The sequence below is a fragment of the Scyliorhinus torazame genome, chromosome 16, assembly GCF_047496885.1.
Source record: "Scyliorhinus torazame isolate Kashiwa2021f chromosome 16, sScyTor2.1, whole genome shotgun sequence".
In the NCBI taxonomy this organism is placed as follows: Eukaryota; Metazoa; Chordata; class Chondrichthyes; order Carcharhiniformes; family Scyliorhinidae; genus Scyliorhinus; species Scyliorhinus torazame.
The window spans coordinates 37941272-37957025 of NC_092722.1; the positions used below are offsets into that span (position 1 = coordinate 37941272).

Sequence of the window (15754 nt, forward strand, 5' to 3'; positions counted from 1 at the left end):
CGACCCGTCAACGCCAAGGTCCCGCCGGCTCAGGGCAGGTTAGGGCAGCGGCGGCGGGACCCGTTTTTTTTTTTACGGCCACTCGGCCCATCCGGGCCAGAGAACCGCGGGGGGGGGGGGGGGCCGTGTAGAGCTCTGACCACGCCGGCCCCAATGGCACCGATTCTCCGCTCTGCAGAGAATCGCGTCCCGGCATCGGGACGGCGTGGCGCCAGTTGCGCGGCCCGCAGGCGATTCTCTGACCGGGCGTGGGGTCGGCGAATCCCGCCAAAGAAATGTTGGAAATACTCAGCAGCCAATGGCAGCAATTGTGCAGGGAAACAGAGGCAATGGGCTGGGTTCTCCCAAAAAAGGACAAAGGGCAACGTTCGCTGGAAAGATTTCTAAGTGTGGTAATGAGCGGGAACTGCCCCAAGCTCGGCCCAGTGAGGCTGGCAACGCTATTCAACATGAATTGGTCCACTTAATGAGGTTCCTTGCCACAAATGAAGGCTCGCCAGCTGATTCGCCGGCACCGCATTCTCCAGTCCCCCCGCTAACAATGCCGAGCAGCACTTGCTCAGTCAACCCGACCCAGCTCGCAACAATGGTGCCCAGGAGACCAGCCCCATGATTCGGGGATGCAGACCTGGGGAGGGTCCTAGACTCAGTGGAGGCCAGGAGAGATGTCCTGTTTCCCCCAAGGGTCCCAGTGGGTCAGCCACAGGGCAGCCAGTGCTGCCTGGGATGAGGTGGCGGCAGCAGTCAGCCGAGGCAGTGTGACCAAGAGGACTGGCCTCCAGTGTTGAAAAAAGGTCAACGACCTACATCGGACAGCATGAGTGAGTAGACACCCCCACCCACCCCCCACCCCCACACCCGAGATCTTTCCGTCCCCGCGAAAGCATCCACCCCCCCAACTCTCCATGCGACCCCCATCCTTCCCTTCACACACCCCCATCCCACCACTGTGAACATGCTTGTGGCTAACAATGCCCCCCTCTGTGTCCCCACAGGAAAAGCTCTCCCGCAATCGGCGAGAAAGGGCCCAGAGTGGCAGAGACACACTAGACACAAGAATCTTCACCTCCTTTGAGGGCAGCCCAGAGGACAGGGTGGTCATCCATGCGAGGTTGGCGGGCGTCTCATGGGATTGCATTAGATCTCACAAGGCGTTGCGAGCCAGGTAGATTCTGGAAGCGGGGTATCCTGGCTTCAACAGCCACGTGGCCATTCAATTGCGCCCTTCGAATTTTTTATGGAGTCCGAACTAAAGACGCCAGCAAGACCCGCTCCTCCGAGATTGGTTGTCCAAACTTAAGTTGAAAGTTCCCCTGCACCTTCCACCCACAGATATCGCGACCCCACCTCCCCCCGCAGACAAGGGAACACCCTCAACCCTCCCCCTATCACTAAATGTCCATGTCATCCCACACACCACCAAGGCATGAGGGTGATCCGGCCCCACCCCCATCCTTCCTTGACGGCATCAGGGCTTTGCCCACCCCCACCCGTGCCCCACCCTGAGGGGATCATACCCCACTATGGGGTCGCTGAGGGCCCCCCATCCTTTTCAGAACCCCCTTTTAGGCCCCACCCCTTACAGTGCCCCTTTGCACCCAGACACTTCCCCGGCACTGCCAACTTGGCACCACTGCGATGTGAACCTGGGCATGCTCAGGTTCCAGGGTCAGTGCCAGGGCACTGCCCTGCTCGGTCACCAGTCACCCAGGGGTTCCAATGGCCCCCAGCGTGGTCATCACATCTGGTCTCAGTTGATGGAGACCAGTACTGATTGGCGTGGGCCTTAAGCTGCGCCATTAGAGCCGGTGAATCCCAGGAGGCCATGAGCCAGATCGCGGCGGGCACTGTAGGTCAGGAGCATCGCGATCAGCTCCTCTCCCGGTATTCACCATGGGGGGGGAGAATCGCACCCAGTATTTCAGGTCTATGGTCTTACTGCTCCATATTTTATTTATTATTTTGTGTATCATAGTATCATAGAGTATCACAGAATTTACAGTGCCGAAGAAGGCCATTGGGTCAATCGAGTCTGCACTGGCCCTTGGAAAGGGCATCCTACCTAAGCCCACACCGCCACCCTATCCCCATCATTCAGTAACCCCCCCTAACCTTTTTTGGACACTAAGGGCAACTTAGCACGGCCAATCCACTTAACCTGCACATCTTTGGACTGTGGGTAGAAACCAGAGCACCAGGAGGAAACCAACACAGACACTGGGAAAACATGCAGACTCCGCACAGTGACCCAAGCTTTCTTGAACCACTGCAGTCCATGCAGTGTAAGTACAGCCACCCTGCTGTTAGGGAGGGATTTCCAGGATATTGACCCAGGCACAGTGAAGGAACGGCGATATATTTCCAAGATAGGATGCCGTGTGGCTTGAAGGGGAACCTCCAGGTGGTGGGGTTCCCAGGTATCTGGTGCTCTTGTCCTTCTAGGTGGCTGAGGTTGGGTGTTTGGAATGTGCTGTCGCAAGAGCCTTGGTGAGTTGCTGCAGTGCATCTTGTAGATGATGCCCACAGTAGCTACTGTGTGTCAGTGGTGGTAGGAGCACATGTTGGAACTGGCGGATGGGGTGCCAATCAAGCGGGGCTGCTTTGTCCTGGATGCTATCCAGCTTCTTGAGTGTTGTTGGAGCTGCACTCATCCAGGCAAGTATGGCTTAGTGAAATGAAAATGAAATGAAAATCGCTTATTGTCACGAGTAGGCTTCAATGAAGTTACTGTGAAAAGCCCCTAGTCGCCACATTCCGGCGCCTGTTCGGGGAGGCTGGTACGGGAATTGAACCGTGCTGCTGGCTGGCCTGCCTTGGTCTGCTTTAAAAGCCAGCGATTTAGCCCAGTGAGCTAAACCAGTATTGCATTAGATGAAAGTTGGCCACAGGAAAGTAAAATCACCAATCGGTCCTTCCATTAGGATGGTATGCTGAAAGGTAGCAGGGGTCAGAGAATCGGTGCTACAATATTTGAGCCCTATCAAATGCACTTTCATTAAGTGCAGCGGCTGGCCGGGAAAGAAGGAACAAGAATTTACCTCAGCTCTCAGGAGACCTTTGCTCATAACACCTTCTTTGCAACAACTTTTCCTCAAACTCCGAATCTACTACTGGAACTTAGAGATGGCCTGCTGAGTATCTAGCCCGGCATCTCGGTTCATCTTGACATGGGAATGTTCTTCCCAGAAGACGGGGTTGAGCGGCTGTATTTTGTGGCGTATTCGCAGGGGTGCTGGGAAATGGATTACACAAATACTGTTTGGTCTATAAATACACCGACGGTGGCAGACTTACCTCCTGACTGCGGTGACACACACTGAGAGAAGCCAGTGGAGAATGTGGTCATTGCAATCGGGTACACAGTCCAAGAGATGTATTGCAGGAGATTGCTGTCTTCTAACTGCTCAAAGAGCCATCGGTGGGCTGCAGAGACATATAAAACATAGGAAGCTCCAAATCCAGACTTCAGTAATAAATAAAACAGGCTGTTTCTGTTTCACCGTCAAATTTAATTGGCAAATGTGCTCAAACTACTATGTTAGGCTATGTGTTAATGTTGTTTCCACTCTCTGTATCAACATATGACAATTGTCTGGTCTAAAATTAATAATTTGGGGGAATTGCTCAGCTCTCCTTTCTTTAAATTATAAAGTACCCAATTATTTTCTTCCAATTAAGGGGCAATTTAGCATGGCCAATCCACCTGCACAGCACATCTTTGGGTTGTGGGGGTGAATTCAGACACGGGGAGAATGTGCAAACTCCACACGGACAGTGACCCAGAGCCGGGATCGAACTTGGGACCTCGGCGCCATGAGGCAGCAGTGCTAACCACTGGGCCACCGTGCCGCCCCTGTTCAACTCTCCTTGTGCTACTTCCTAATTAGTCTGACGGTCCTACTGAATCTGTTAAAACTCGCTGTGTACATCAGCGGGTTAACAATTACAGAATGCCACAGCACTCAGTAAGGAAATACCAGAGAGTAATTAATGCAAAAGGTTGCAAAGGCAGGACAAGGGCAGAAAGTAAAACAGGAAAGTAAGCCAGATATTTAATTATTGACTAAATACATACACTCATTATAACCAATGGAACTACATCATTGGATTTTACTCTATTGAAAATAATTTTAAAAAGTGGATGTTAAAATGTAAAATTCCTGAAACCCGTTGGCTTCACAGACACCTGTTTTCGCTTGATTTAACAGCACTCTGGATCACATGCGCAAGGATCACAGGGCCAGCTGGGGAGACAAGGCCTAAATTGCTGGCAAAGCCAGGATTAAAAAACGTGCCCCGATTGCAAAGTTATACATAAGGCCATCTCCAACCCCATGAAGATCAGGGGCCTTCCCAGCACAGGGCAACTCCCAGCCTAACCCAATGGCAAGCCACGCCACATCTCGCCAAACCCCCCTTGGCACTGCCCCCTTCACATGCCCACTTTGTACTGCCAGAGGGAACTGTCTGGGAGCGGTGCCAGGGAATGCCCAGCCTTGTACTTCAACCCCCGGGGCTTCCAGGCACCTCTACGCCCCCAGCAAGGTCAACGCAATTGGCGGGGAAAATCTCGAACTGAGATCTCATTGGCGCAAATCCAGTTTTGGCCCTCTCGCAAGATTCAGCAGTCATAATGGGATTGCACCCATGGTGAATGGAGCTATTAGATCTCACTAAGCACATTCGTCACTGCACCTAGCAGTCCGGTGATCCGTCTCCATTCTACCTTATATAAGAGCTTATAACGGGCATGCCCTGCTTTTCTTACTCGGTTGTTCATTGATAATAGTAGGAAACAGCTTAATTGGTGTGTTTTTTTATACATTTAGAGTACCAATTAATTTTTTTCCAATTAAGGGGCAATTTAGCGTGGCCAATCCACCTAACCTGCACATTTTGGGTTGTGGGGGCGAAACCCACGCAAACACGGGGAGAATGTGCAAACTCCACACGGACAGTGACCCAGAGCCGGGATCGAAGCTGGGACCTCGGCGATGTGAGACAGCAGGGCTAACCCACTGCGCCACTGTGCTGCCCTCTTAATTGGTGGTTAAAGACAAACATATATGGTAGCACAGTGGTTAGCATTGTAGCTTCACAGTGCCAGGGTCCCAGGTTCGATTCCCGGCTTAGGTCACTATCTGTGCAGAGTGTGCACGTTCTCCCCGTGTCTGCGTGGGTTTCCTCCGGGTGCTCCAGTTTCCTCCCACAAGTCCCGAAAGACGTGCTGTTAGGTAATTTTGACATTCTGAATTCTCCCTCTGTGTAACTGAACAGGAGCTGGAGTGTGGTGACCAGGGGCTTTTCACAGTAACTCCATTGCAGTGTTAATGTAAGCCATGCTAAGTTGCCCTTAGTGTCCAAAAAGGTTAGGAGGGGTTATTGGGTTATGGGGATAGGGTGCAAGTGAGAGGTTAAGTGGGTCGGTGCAGACTCGATGGGCCGAATGGCCTCCTTCTGCACTGTATGTTCTATGTACGTATGTATGTACTTGTGACAATCAAGATTATTATTATTATATACAGATGTGAAATGCCTCAAGTTCAAACCCCACTCTGCGCTGTTAATCTATCTCAAGCAGGAGTCAGCAGTTGGGGATGTACAATTGGCCTCAGTGCCCCTGGTGTAGAGAAAGATCGCGTCCAGCCAGCCCTGATCACAATCCAGTGACTGCTGCTGAAAATGGTCCATGTGTTTATGGTGGGTAAGGACAGAATTGCGTTTGGTTATGATGCCCTGCGCAATCTAATAACTTGGTTAAGATGAAGGTTGCCAACTTGGAGGAGGTGCCAGTGCTGCAGTAAAGGTAGGAATCTGGTACTTTTAAGGATATTATGCTTACACGATACAGGGCATTGGTTAGATCACATTTCAATTTATTTTTATTTTTTTCTTCTCCTTTTTCACATTTTCTCCCACATTTACACCCATCAACAATAAACAATAATCAGCAAGATATGTCAGTCCCCATAATAACAACGATCCCATCTACCCACCAACCCCCAAACCTCAGCCCGCATGTTTACATAAACAGATGACAAAAAGGAATCAGGGATCACATTTCAAATATTGCGTGCAGTTTTGGTCTCCTTATTTAAGGAAGGAAGTTAATTCATTGAAGGTGGTTCAGAGGAAGTTTACTAGATTGATACCTGGAATGAGTGGATCATCTCATGAGGATAGTCTGGACAGCCTGGGCTTGTTTCCATTGGATTTTAGAAGAGTGAGGGTTGACTTAGAACATAGAACATAGAATTTACAGTGCAAAAGGAGGCCATTTGGCCCATTGAGTCTGCACCGACCCTTGGAAAGACCACCCCACTTAAGCCCACACTTCCACCCTATTCCCGTAACCCAGTAACCCCTCCTAACCTTTCTGGACACTAAGGGCAATTTAGCATGGCCAATCCACCTAACCTGCACATCTTTGGGCTGTGGGAGGAAACCGGAGCACCCGGAGGAAACCCACGCAGACACGGGGAGAACGTGCAGACTCTGCACAGACAGTGACCCAAGCCGGGAATCAAACCTGGGACTCTGGAGCTATGAAGCCACAGTGCTAACCACTGTGCTACCGTGCTGCCCACTCTGGAAATGGAAGAGAGAGGGGACTTAATTGAAGTTTATAAAATCCTGAATGGCCTCGACCATGTGGACTTGGAAAGGATGTTTCCTCTTGTGGGTGAGTCAAGAGCTAGGGGCACAGTTTTAAAATTAGGAATCACCCTTCTATGACAGAGATATGGGGAATTTTTCTCTCAGTGTTGTGCAACTTTGGAACTCTCTGCCTCAGGAAGCGGTGGAGGCAGATTTATTGTATATTTTTAAGGCGGATGTAGATAGATTCTTGTTGGGTAAGGGAATCAAGGTAGATGGGGAATGTAGAACTCAACACAAACAGAACAGCCTTGATCTTATTGACCGGCAGAGCAGACTCGAGGGGTAAATGGCCTACTTCTGATCCTATTTCTTATGTTTGTGTATATCTATTGTCCTCTGAGGTGATTTTTTCACTGTAAGTATGGCAGGGTGAAACATGTGCCTAAAGAGTTAACTCGTTGAGGAGTCTTGTAGCTGTGGGGAAGAAGCTGTTCCTATGTCTAGATGTGCGAGTCTTCAGACATCTGTACCTTCTGCCTGATGGAAAGGTCTGGAAGAAGGCAATGCCTGGGTGGGAGGGGTCTCTGATAATGCTGTCTGCCTTCCTGAGGCAGCGGGAGGTGTAGACAGAATCAATGTGAGGGTAGCAAGCTTGTGAGATACATTGGGCTGAGTTCACCACACTCTGTAGTTTCTTGCGATCTTGGGCCGAGCAGTTGCCATACCAAGCTGTGATGCAGCCGGATAGGGTGCTCTCTATCGCACATATGTAGAAGTTTGAGAGTCGATGCAGACATGCCAAATATCTTTAGCTTCCGTAGGAAATAGAGACGTTGTTGAGCTTTCTTGACTGTTGCATCAACGTGAGTGGACCAGGACAGACTGTTGATGATGGTGACCGACAGGAATTTAAAGCTATCGACTATCTCCACTTTGGAGCCATTGCTGCAGACGGGAGTGTGTGTCGTGCTGTGCTTCCTGAAGTCGATGATCAGTTCCTTGGTCTTTCCAACATTTAGAGAGAGGTTGTTTTCGGTACACCATGCAACCAAGCGATTTATCTCATTTATGATTTTATGTTCATTTAGTAAAGTTGCATAAAGCATTTTCCAATAACTCAAGCTGAGTCATCCCAGCGAACCTGTGGCCTGTCTGTGATTTCTATTGGACAGCACTGAATAAAGCAACGTGACTGGTGTAGAAAATCCTGCCCATTGCCATCAAGAAAGTCATGGAAAAACTGGCAAAACTGTAAGTTCAAAACAATAAGGCAAATGCAGGTAGTAACGTCCCCCCATGATCAGTCATAGGACCACCACTGGCAATCATATTTATTTGTATGTTGTGTGATAAATGTAGGAAATGTTTAGATAGATTGTAGCTATATATCTGTTGCAGTAATATTATTAAAGAATCTAGGTTAAGGTGTCCAGACTATATGATGCAAAATATGCAATTAAGATGTCGTAAATGTGTGATCCTTATTCATTCCAACTATAGAATGATAGAATCCCCACAGTGCAGAAGGAGGCCATTCAGTCCATCAAGCCTACACCAGCCCTTTGAAAGAGCACCCCACCTAGGCCTACCCCCTGTCTTATCCCAGCAACCCTAGCTAACCTTTTGGACACTAAGGGCAATTTAGCATGACCAATCCACCTAACCTGCACATCTTTGGACTGTAGGATGAAACCATAGCACCTGGAGGAAACCCATACAGACATGGGGAGAATGTGCAACTTCCACCCAAGGCTGGAATTGAACCCGGGTCCCGGGCGTTGTGAGGCCTATATAAGGCCTAATAAGTTCATCTATATAATGCCTAATGGAATTTTGTTATGATTGCTGAATACTCCCTGGAGAGTAGATAATTTGAGACATTGGGCGGGATTCTCCGCGCACCGGCAGGGTGGGCCACACCGGCGCCGAGGAGTGGCGTGAATCAATCCGGCGTCGGGCCGCCCCGAAGGTGTGGAATCCTCCGCACCTTCAGGGGTTAGGCCAGCGCCGGAGTATTTGGCACCACGCCAACCGGCACCGAAGGGCCTCCGCCGGCCGGCGCGAGTTGGCGCATGCACGGGAGTGCCAGCGTGTGCTGGCATTATCCCAGCGCAGGGGGGTTCTTCTCCGCACCAGCCATGGCGGACCGTTACAGCGGCCGATGCGGAGGGAAAGAGTGCCCCCATGGCACAGGCCCGCCCTTGGATCGGTGGGCCCCGATCGCGGGCCACGCCACTGTGGCGGTACACCCCGGGGCCAGATCCCCCCGCACCTCCCCCAAGGACTCCGCAGGCCGCCCGTAGAGGCAGGTCCCGCCGGTAAGGACCTGGACTCATTTACACCGGCGAATGGCAGCACGGTGGCGCAGTGGTTAGCATTGCTGCCTCACGGCGCCGAGGTCCCAGGTTCGATCCCGGCTCTGGGTCACTGTCTGTGTGGAGTTTGCACATTCTCCCCGTGTTTGTGTGGGTCTTGCCCCCACAACCCGAAGATGTGCAGGTTAGGTGGATTGGCCACGCTAAATTGCCCCTTAATTGGAAAAAATGACTTGGGTACTCTAAATTTATTTATTTTTTAAAAAAATTTTTAAATAATAATTTATGCTGCGGGACTGGCCGAAAATGGGCGGCCGCTCGGCCCATCGCGGGCCGGAGAATCGCCGGGGGGCCGCTGCTAGCGGCCGCTGACCGGCGCGATTCCCACGCCCGCCAAAACCCCACACCGGAGAATTCGGCAGCTGGTGGCGGGGCAGCATTCACACCGCCCCCCGGCAATTCTCCGACCCAGCGGGGGTTCGTAGAATCACACCCATTGTAGTTTAGACTAAAATAAGCAGGTCAGGGCATCTCAGTAGGATAAAGATGATGTAATTAATGAGGAGCCAGGTCTGTAGCAGCCAGTTTAGTTTTTAGTTTTGCCAGGAGCTTTAACGTGAGCAGCAGCTTTTGCCAAAGGCTGCCAGGTTAAGCAGCAGTGTGACAAAGACAGAAGGGGCTGCAAGCTCTTTCCTGAAAGGGTCTCTCACTCTCTTCAAACAGTCTTTCCAATAAATCTCTATTCAAGTGTACAGCAAGTAACCCTGTGTTTGCCAACTTTATTTGTAAGTGACTTTTGACCTGTGATGGGCTTTGCTTCATTGGAGATAGAGAATATATAAGTTGGAAGTCAAAGTGATCCATTTATTTTTAAGAATCATTTAACTGTTGACTGTTAATTGTAAGCTATTTTCTGTGATGGTAATGTAGTTTAATCCTGTGTTAATAATAAAGTTGAATATAACAATGCTCTATTGTCAGTAGAATCACTCCTGGAGCGAAATATCCTTTCCTCAGTTCTACAAATTTAAAAAAATCATTTGGAGATCTTGTCCGGTATCCTAACAAATGTTGGGGTCTGGTCCGGGATCTTAGCAACTGTTGTAAAAAAGCCAGAGCAGGCAGCCCATCTTGTAATTGGTATCCAACCTCTCTGGAGTTGTTAGTTTTCTTCTGTCAGCTGAACTATTGTGCAAACCCTCTGGCAACCGTAACATGTTTAGTTATGAGGCCATCCCTTTTCAATAACTTTTTCCATGTTGCTTTCTCCTAGGCTCTCAGATCACAGGAGTATATGTCATTTCCTTCTCTGTTACTACAGGCTATTACAGTTAACCCTTTGTGGGACTTGGTCTAATATGCTACATTACGCTACAAGAACAAGATTCTGATATACTGTATGTAACATGTTCTGTTCATTCTCAGATAGGTGAAAATTCCATCCTAAGCAGTCTGACCCTAACCCTAATGTCTCAACTTATATAAAGGCATATTGCTGAGCAATCTGCGGTCCTCCTAGGATCAAGGTAGATAAACGGATGTATCACCATAAAGGAACACACAGCAAAACAAATAATATAAACCTCTGTCTCTGCTTACCTTTGAGAAGTTTGACCACTGTGAAGTCCAGTGCAAAACTAATGAGAGCCATTAACACGCCAAGAATGAAGAGAAAATACCAATCGTCTCCTACACGGAAGAGGTGCCGCTTGACAAAACCCAAGCATCCTGCAGAACAGAGCAAATGGAGCATGAAAAGTATTCATTAATACTGGCATCCAAGTGACTGTCATTTTCGAGACTGCTAAGTTGGTCATTGGGTTTTGAGGCAATTGTAACAGTGAGGCTATCAAAGCTCACCGTTATTGTAGCACAAATCAGACACAATGGGATGAATTCTCCACCTACACAGCCACATTTTCTTTGGCGGCGCGATGGCGCTGGCAGTGGGATTCTCTGTTCCCGCCGCCGGACAAAGGGATTTCCCATTGTAGCCACCTCATGCCATCGGGAAACCCGCGGGTAGAATGCACTGCCGGCAGAACAGAGAATCTCACCGGTGTAGAATTCACCCCAACATTTGGCATCTGCGCATGTGCAGTTAAACATGGAAATTAGGAGGCTTTGCCCTGCTGAAGTACAGTAGTGCCTTGCTGTTGCATACAGCTTTAAAACACATGACGTTTCTGTACATATTTACAGGATACCCATTAAGGATACCAGAAAAGAAAAAAAAACCCCAGAAAAGTTATAGATTCAAGGTGAATTTCTAACAGTCTGATAAGTTTTAAGCACCACCGAGCAGTCTCTTCGTGACTGAATTTTTTTTCCCAAGTGTGGAGAGTCACTCCTTCAGGTTTTAATTATTGTTGGAGATTTTATAAAAGTGCAATGAATGGCGATCTCCACTTTTTGTTCATTGCTTACCACATAATCTGGGTTATTGTGCTTTGCTTATGGCTCCCAACAGTTCAATCCCGAAAGCAATAATTAACTGAGCCATAAATACTTTAAAAAATACATTTAGAGTACCCAATTCATTTTTTCCAATTAAGGGGCAATTTAGCGTGTTCAATCCACCTACCCTACACATCTTTGGGTTGTGGGGGTGAAACCCACGCAAACACGGGAAGAATGTGCAAACTTCATACGAACAGTGACCCATAGCCAGGATTGAACCTGGGATCTCTGCGCTGTGAGGCAGCAGTGCTAACCACTGTGCCACCGTGCTGCCCTAACTGAGCCATAAATACTTAAAGGTTCCAATCTATGCTGCTGATGTAACACAATCATTGGCTTCTCTGCCTTGAGCTGGGGAGTGGAAGGATCAGCAAGGGTTCCCATATTGTAACTTTATATGTTATCGTTAATGGGCATGTTGACATTGTCTGAGGAGTTCACCAGGGTTCGAGCCATTACTTCATGTGGGCAAATACTCTGCCAACATTAACGATCTGGTGTCATATATGATACATGGTTACTTAAATGTGTCACAGGAGACCGGTCAATGGATGGCTCCAGAATCACACCATCAGTGTTGTAACTTCTATGGCAGGAATTGACCCCACACTGATAACACAACACACCAACTGACATCATGTGAAGAAATGAGCAGGAGGGAAAATTGCTCAAAAATGGTGCATATATAATTAATGCCATCAAACTTTGCAGAGTCGCATCCTCCAACTCTCTTCACATTTTTGGGGGGTTATCCCCCACCTTCACTTTACAATCTGTGCCCTGTAAAGAAATACTCCCTGTATCCTATGTGGCTTTCGTAATTAACTCAGAATTGGAATTGCATTATTTTAAGGTACATGGGAATTGCTTTCAATCCCCTATCTTGCTGGAGGCACAATACTTCTGTACTTTTCCCTCCCATAACCTTCTAAACAAAGTACATGGTTTACAAACCTCTTATTAAACTGGAGATTAGGCAAGTAGTACAGAGGCATAATGAAAGTTGTTACTCCTTTAAAAAGAAGAACTGAATTACAATTTGTAGACCATGGACAATATTGCACACACTGCTCTATGGCACATAGTGGGTCGCATGCTACTGCAATCGTGGAAATGTTATCTGAGGAGTGTAACTGGTCATGGCTCAGTAACGTAGGTTCTAATGTTAGATCCCTATCCTGGAGATTTTGTTCAATTACGTTTGAGGTCAGGGAGAATTTCATTTTATTTACTTGGATGTTTCGGGAGGTTATGCACTTTGGATCGAATCCACAATAGCGCAATTGCTCAGAATCTGTAAGAAGGAATGGTTACTGTTACATAATCCATGCGCAATAAGGGGAGATATCTATGCATTTAATAGTTTTTCCCTTTGTTCGTGTTACCTACTTTAAAACTGTGGAAAAAGCTTTGACCAGGTCATTATGCAGAATGCCTCTTCACACATTTCTGCTAAATCTGGCTAATGCAGACATAACAATCAATGACAGCACGCATTAATATAACATCATTAGTGCTGTATAATGTCCCATAGGAACATTATCCAGCAAAGGTTGATATTGAGTCAGAGAAGGGGACATTAGAATAGATAACTAAACACGTGGTTAATGATGTAGATTTTAAGGAAAATCTTAAAGTGGAGACAGTGATGGAGAGGTTTAGGGAAGAAATTCCCGAGTTTAGGACATAGATGGCTGACAGCTGTCAATAGTGGAGCAAAGGGAATGAAAAAGCATAAGGCATAAGAGGCCAGACTTGGAGGATCAGAAAGTTAAAGGGAGGGAGGAGGTCATAAAGTTAGGGAGGGGAAGAGGCCATGGAAGAATTTGAAAACGAAGATGAGAATTTTAATATCAAGGCTTGGGCATACTGGCAGTCGATGGAGGGCAGTAATGGTATGGGTTAGGACATGGGCAGCAGAATTAGGTAAGGCCACATTTGTAGAAGACGGAAGATGTTAAGCCAGCTAGGAAAGCACTGAACTAGTCAAGTCAAAAGCATGGATGAATGATTTCAGAGCTGGTAAGCAAAGACAGGTGAGCAATGTTATGGTGGTGGAAGTAGCTGCCTTTCTAATGGTGCAGATATGGGGGTGAATGCTCGGTTCTGGGTCAAGTAGGATGCAGAGGTTCCAAGCAGCCTGGTTCCATCTGAGACGGGTATAGTTGGGTATCATCAATGCACAAGTGAAGGTTAACATTGTATCTTCTTTTTTTCATAAATAAATTTAAAGTACCCAATTCTTTTTTTTTCCAATTAAGAGGCAATTTAGTGTGGCCAATCCACCTACCCTGCACATCTTTGGGTTTGTGGGGGTGAGACCCACGCAGACACAGGGAGAATGTGCAAACTCCACACGGACAGTGACCCGGTGCTGGGATTGCAACCGGGTCCTCGGTGCCGTGAGGCAGCAGTGCTAACCACTGTGCCACGGTGCCACCCCAACATTGTATCTTTGAAGTTGCCAGGCGATGGTATTTAGACAGGAAATAAGGCAGTGCCAATAATTGATGCTTATTTATTATAGCATCAATAAATATTGAGAGACTGAAGGTAATGGTGTATGGCGGAAATTCAAGCCATTGCAGGCGATTTTCTGGATACCACTGGATTGTTAAAAGTGGAACCAGGAATTTAATTCACACCATTGTTATTCACGCCATTAATTTGTCTGATCCATAACCTCCCCTATTTCCAAAATCTAAATTCTTTGAAAATGTACCAAATATCAAAGGTCCACTGTTTTTGGTAGGAAACAACAGTTAATGCTTTGCACCTGCTGAGCAGACTTAATTATACACAGTCATTCTGATGAAAGCCAGCACTTAATAACTACTTAACAGATTGCATGGAGCTAGCAATAGCTGCACACTGCTAGTATGATCAATTAAACACACTTATTAGTGCTGAAGTGTTGGCCGCATTCAGTCTCAGAGAATGCAAACACAAGGAGGTTTATGCTACTTCCCCGTGAAATAATTCCTCAATTTAAATGACCCTAGTTACACTTCTTGTAAGATCATAATATCGTGAAATAAACTCACTCTACTCTAATTGAACACAAAACTGTAATAATGAAGGTGACTTGTTTTTCTGCAATATTGATACTATGAATTTAAGTTTCCTTTCACTGGTTTGTTACATTATGGGTTCTCCCAATGGATACAGACTAACCAAACCCAACAATTTACCTGCTTTTGATAATTATCCAGAATAAGGAAAGCAGCACAGTGCTCCACTCCACAGAGGATGACAAATTGCTGGAAATCTAGACCTTGCTGGCCAGCAAACATAATCAAACATAATCAACGTTCAAGCAGTCACACATTAAGATTCATGACATTAGCACCTCTGCGTATATCAGAATGACAACAGAACAAACTTAGAACCGGTTTAAGAATTCTGAATACGGTCAGAGTTTGCTAACGAGTGGGGAATTGCTCCTTACTGTAGACTAGACCTACCTGCTGGCGATGATAACCAGTGATGCCCTGTACCTGATCACCTAGCTTGCTCCTCAGGTTCAAAGACCAGCCATATGTAACAAATTACAATAACTGCACTGAATAAGGATGGTTCTCTTAGTCCTGTAAATATTACAAATTCGCCAATGGCACATTTGTCAATTAAGATGTACGAATGATACTCGGTGACAAAGTCAGACAGACCTCTAAAGTTGGAAGGTTACTCGTTCTTACTTACCTGTCACGTTCTTCCTGGTTTTGGGCCACGGTCTCCGAACATTTTGCTGCAGAAGAATACTTTTCTCTGCTCCCAGAGTGGGAGAATTCTCTTGTCTCCATACCTCGCTCATTGCAGACATAAGGCATTACCAGCTTCCTGTGCCAATCATCACACACACACTCTGTCCCTTGCGAACTGTCCCTTGCCTGGTACACCTGAACCACGCAGCGGTTTGCTGCAAACCTGGTTTAAACAGGATGAAAGCACCTGCAACACCACCACCACCCGCCCCCCCCTTCCCCACTCCACCCCCTACATAACTCACATAACATTTACAGTCACAACCTGCTTGCCCTTGGAAGTTACTTCTGTAAGAGTCAAAGGCTTTTTCAAAAGAACCCAAATTGAAGGAAGCATTTGAAAGCCACCAACCGAACAATGCAAACTTCCATTACCACCCAGGACAAGTTTATTTATTAGAATGCTGCCTATTTATTAAATCTTAATTCCCACGGCGTCTTGGGGCCAATTGGGGACCATTGTTGAAACGTGCCTCCCCAGTTTGCTATTTGATACATTTCTTCTTCAAACGTTTATATGGAGACAGAAGGAGGCCATTCAGCCCTTTGAGCCTGTTCTGCATTCATGAGGGATCTAGTCTTCAACTTATCTGTCTTTGCTCCATATCCCTTGAT

At 47.2% G+C, this 15754-nt stretch overlaps 1 protein-coding gene across 2 annotated transcripts in view; it reads right to left on the reverse strand.

The window, feature by feature from the left end:
• Positions 1 to 15283, reverse strand: part of clcnk (chloride channel K) — an 81099-nt gene extending 65816 nt beyond the window's left edge. The window contains exons 1-3 of one of the 2 annotated variants that reach the window (XM_072478291.1): positions 15078 to 15283; positions 10515 to 10643; positions 3295 to 3423 (exon numbers count right to left, since the gene is read on the reverse strand). In XM_072478291.1, the coding sequence (XP_072334392.1) occupies positions 3295 to 3423; positions 10515 to 10643; positions 15078 to 15198 (379 nt within the window). In that variant the 5' untranslated portion in view covers positions 15199 to 15283. The remainder of the gene's footprint in view (positions 1 to 3294; positions 3424 to 10514; positions 10644 to 15077) is intronic. The other variant, XM_072478292.1, reaches the window with a different exon arrangement.
• Between the last annotated feature and the right edge of the window lie 471 nt (positions 15284 to 15754).